Source organism: Mus caroli, chromosome 1 (genome assembly GCF_900094665.2).
Source record: "Mus caroli chromosome 1, CAROLI_EIJ_v1.1, whole genome shotgun sequence".
NCBI classification, from domain to species: Eukaryota; Metazoa; Chordata; class Mammalia; order Rodentia; family Muridae; genus Mus; species Mus caroli.
Genome location: NC_034570.1, coordinates 142405250 through 142409408, shown reverse-complemented (window position 1 = coordinate 142409408; position 4159 = coordinate 142405250). Strand labels below are relative to the sequence as shown.

The 4159-nt window shown below is 40.4% G+C and overlaps 1 protein-coding gene across 3 annotated transcripts in view; it reads right to left on the bottom strand.

The window, feature by feature from the left end:
- Niban1 (niban apoptosis regulator 1) overlaps positions 1–4159 on the bottom strand; it is a 152175-nt gene that overhangs the window by 76332 nt on the left and 71684 nt on the right. For all 3 annotated transcript variants that reach the window (XM_021168396.2, XM_021168405.2, XM_029478902.1), the window contains exon 4: positions 2208–2322. In XM_021168396.2, coding sequence (XP_021024055.1) covers positions 2208–2322 — 115 coding nt within the window. The remainder of the gene's footprint in view (positions 1–2207; positions 2323–4159) is intronic.

Genomic DNA, 4159 nt, shown 5'->3' with positions numbered 1-4159 from the left:
CACTCCTGTGTTTGCTAGGCCCCGGCATCGTCTCACAAGAGACAGCTATATTTGGGTCCTTTCAGCAAAATCTTGCTAGTGTATGCAATGGTGTCAGCGGGCATCCTTAAGGAACTGCATCCTCCTCTCCCTCCCCTTTATGCAATCTGAAAGGAGCCGTAGCCCCAGTATCCATGTTGTTGTTAGAACAGCAAGTGGTAATAAGTGCCCAAACCTAGGAGAAATAGAGGAGAAAGCCAGAAGAGCCCAAGTCCTTGACAGGTATGTGGATTTACCACACTGACCCTGGAGCAACACTCAAATGCTTGTATGAAACTAAGAAAACCTTGCATATTTAACTTGAATTTCATTGTGTGCAGCAAACCAGAGTCTAACTAATAAAATGTCAAATAAGTGACTCACTATATGGTAAAGCACAGCACAACACTTGTGACAGATCTTTCCGGCTGAGCACTCTACAAGGAACATCTATTTATCCATCAGCCTCCAGAGCCTTCCTCAAGGGAAGTTAATTCCTCCCATATTGACCAGTCACAAAACTCCCTCCTCTCAACCTCTAGTTGCCTCTCGCTAAACCTTCCATAACAATTCTCCAGATTCCATCCGCCTACATTTTTCTTCTGAGTTGAGTTACAAGAATATCACAAACGATCTACTGTGGAGTACTCTATATTTAAAACTCAGTAGGCCACACCATACAATAAAAATAGTCATGGAGACACTGTGTGGAGCCCTGGGCCATCTAGCCATGAGTCACACAGCCTTGTGTTTTTCATTCCTTCTGATATGATTTCATCAATAAACCCATAAGTGCATCGTCTGTTCTGGCACATTACACTGGAAAGTTCTGGAGAGATTCTCAAGAGTCAACATGCTGGGATTCCCACTTTCAGTGGCACGTAGATACAGCCAGCATGGCAGATAGGCAGACGTTGGAAGAAAATATCATGTATAGTACTAGGTAGGGAGCACATAAAACATTGTGTTAGCTTGAATTATTTAGTAATAATTTGATAATCTAGGTATATGGTCCATGCACTACCTATAATTGTATTATTAAAAACACCATACTAAGCAATCTACACCAGAATAACAACTGATGAAATGATTATATAGTTCTCCATAAATTCTAATGAAATGTTCATGCCCATTAATAAGATCCAGGGCTCTCTTCAAGAAAGCAAGTAATGAATGCGCAATGTGATTTACACAAAGGCAGATGGAGTTATTACATTATGCACAGTTCATGAATTTCTATGAAATGCCCTATTTAGCCTATGCAATATCCATCATCTCCTCTACATAAAAATAAGTAAAATGAATGAGAATCAAAGAATTTTAAAGCTTTGGAAAGATTCTTTCAAATTTTTCAAGCTCGCAGTTTCGTTTTAAAGCGGGAGAAACAGAAGCCAGAGGTACTCAGAGTGGGTTCCCTGAAAACATTCACCACGTGGTACAATAAGAAGTGCATCAAAACCCAGCCCCCCGTTCTCAGGCCGACGTTCTTTCTACAGCAGGCACTCAGTATTTCTTATAGACAGGTGAACTAAGGCAATGCTTTCTTTTACACATTAGCTCTGAGTCCCTGGAACCGTTACTTAAAGAATTTAGACTATTTTATTGCATATCACAGAAAAATTAGATAATAATCCCTAACAGATCAAGACTTGCTTACTGAAAAATGTCACACAGGATGCTTGACCTGTTCTTTTCTGCTGTCTTGGGTGTTGTTATCAAATTCTACAGAATATCCCCGAAGATACATGACCAAGAAAACACTTTCCATGTGCCAGGAACACAGCAACTGCCTGTGTGACCGAGTGGAGGTGAAGTGATAGAAAGGGTATATAATGTGGACCTACAGTAAAGTAATTCCATTTTCTACATGAATATGGAGTGTAAGGATTCAGCTTAGGGTTTCTCATCTTGGCAGTACTGGTACCTTAGGCCACACATCTGTCACTGTCAGGGTCACCCTGTGTATTGTGGACAGTTTAACACCATCATCTATAACACACATCTTCCTAGTCTCTAGACAATGCCAATTGTCTCTGGAAAAGAACCATTCTCTCTCATTGAGGACTGCTGGCCTACCTACACAGTTCGCTCTCATTGAAGACTACTGGTCTATCTATACAATTCTCTCTCATTGAGGACTGCTGGTCAACCTAGACAAAGTAAGTTCAGGAAAAGACAAAGGGACTCACCAGTGGGGTCTGGGAAATGCTTATCAGATAAGACACTATATTCCTCTTCTGAGGTTAACACCTTGCCACCAGCTGGAAGAATCCTGCTTTTAGGAACAGCTCCTCTCTGATAGGCCTAGGAAGAAAAGGCATTAAATAAGTGATTTCCCTGAATGCATATTTTTGAAAATGTCAGAAATCTTAAAGAACAAACAAATGCAGACATATATGCCCATCAAGAGACATCACCACACTATGTTAGTAATAGTTAGCTAGTAGTTAGGTTTGTTTGTTTGTTTTTGCATTCTTGCTGTTTATACGGTGGTTTTTTAAAAACAAATGAACAACAACAACAAAAAAAACCCCACATCTGTTTGATGGTCACTCTTGAGAAACCAGGGTCCCTAATCTCAGGGAGATTCACAGGAGGTGTGTTCTTAAATGGAAAAGAGGAGTATCTGTAATGTCTATATTTCTACATAATGTTCACCACTTCAGACACTGATGTCTCTGACTCATTCTGATAACCACAAGGTAGGCAATCTCTCTCTCTCTCTCTCTCTCTCTCTCTCTCTCTCTCTCTCTCTCTCTCTCTCTCTCCCTCCTCCTCTCTCCCTCTCCCTCCTCCTTCCTCTTCACTCTCCCCCCGCCCCCTCACACACACATGCTCCACAAGTAACAAAGTATTCAACTGATTTGGGAATTTGATGCTGAGGGAAACTGCAGAATATGAAACTACTAGGATTACCATGGAGTTTCAGCAAAAACACAAAACTGTTGCCACAATAAACTATGTGACCATTTGCTCTTAGACGTGACTGGATGTTTTGCAGTGAAGTCATTGGAACTGAACTGCAGTTTTATGACATCAGAAGACATTCTGGCTGGCAGATAAGACATTCTGCTATCTGAGAAACCCGAATGAAATCCATTGCCCTGTTAAGTGCCTATACCGACATGCCCCATGGACAAACGAATGAGATGAAATGCAAGTGTGTGCCTCCAACGGGCAGCCTGATGGTCAAGGCAAATTATTGAAAGAAGTAACTTGAGGGCAAGTTGAGAATTGAAATACCAGAAACTGTGAGCCCCACAATTGAAAGTGTGCCCTTGAGAATAACGAAAATAACATTGATCGTTGCCCAAAATAACAACAACACATGCCCCATCTCTAAGAGGTGCCTGGAGAGAACAAAACAAAATAAAGCCCGAGCGCTGTGAAACTTGTTTTACTACTTGGAAGAACTACAGAACAGCTGCTTAAATGCACTAGCGACCCAAAGCATAACAGGAGAATCTATCTTTGAATGGTTTGGGGATAGTGTGAAGTGATTTGATTCAGACAGGACTCCACTGTGAATTTTGTCTGGGGTTATAATAAGTGTCTATACACGTTATCATTTGATTCTCAAGATAGCACTCTGATATTATCTCCATTTTACAAGTGAGAAAACTCAAATTCACAGAGGTTGAATAATGCACAGGAACCCAGCCATGAGTGACAGATTCCAGACACATCCTTGCATCTGTCGAGTCCCCAGCAAATGTGAGGGAAATTGGGATGGATTATGAAATGAGAATCCTCTGATGTCCCTGTGCTCCACACCAAATTGGACTCTCAATAAAATAACAAGACATTTATAAATAGTTAATGTCTAACTCTTTATGTGTGACTTTTAAAATTACGTCTATAAATTAACAAACAGGATATTTATTGGTATAGTGTCAAATGATGATGACAAGCTACGTGGACTTTTCATTTAAATATCTAGGTGGTTTTTAAAAATATCTAGTATGATCAAATTTACTTTTTAAAAATATGATCAAATATTTAATATAACTTAAATTAGTTGAAAATCGTGAGCAACGAAAAGAAAGAGTAGGAGCACCATCTTGGATCCGGGACTCCACCGAATTTAGGAACTTAGTCTGCACAGGTGAGAGTGTGCACCACAGAGGCAGACAGCTTCTGG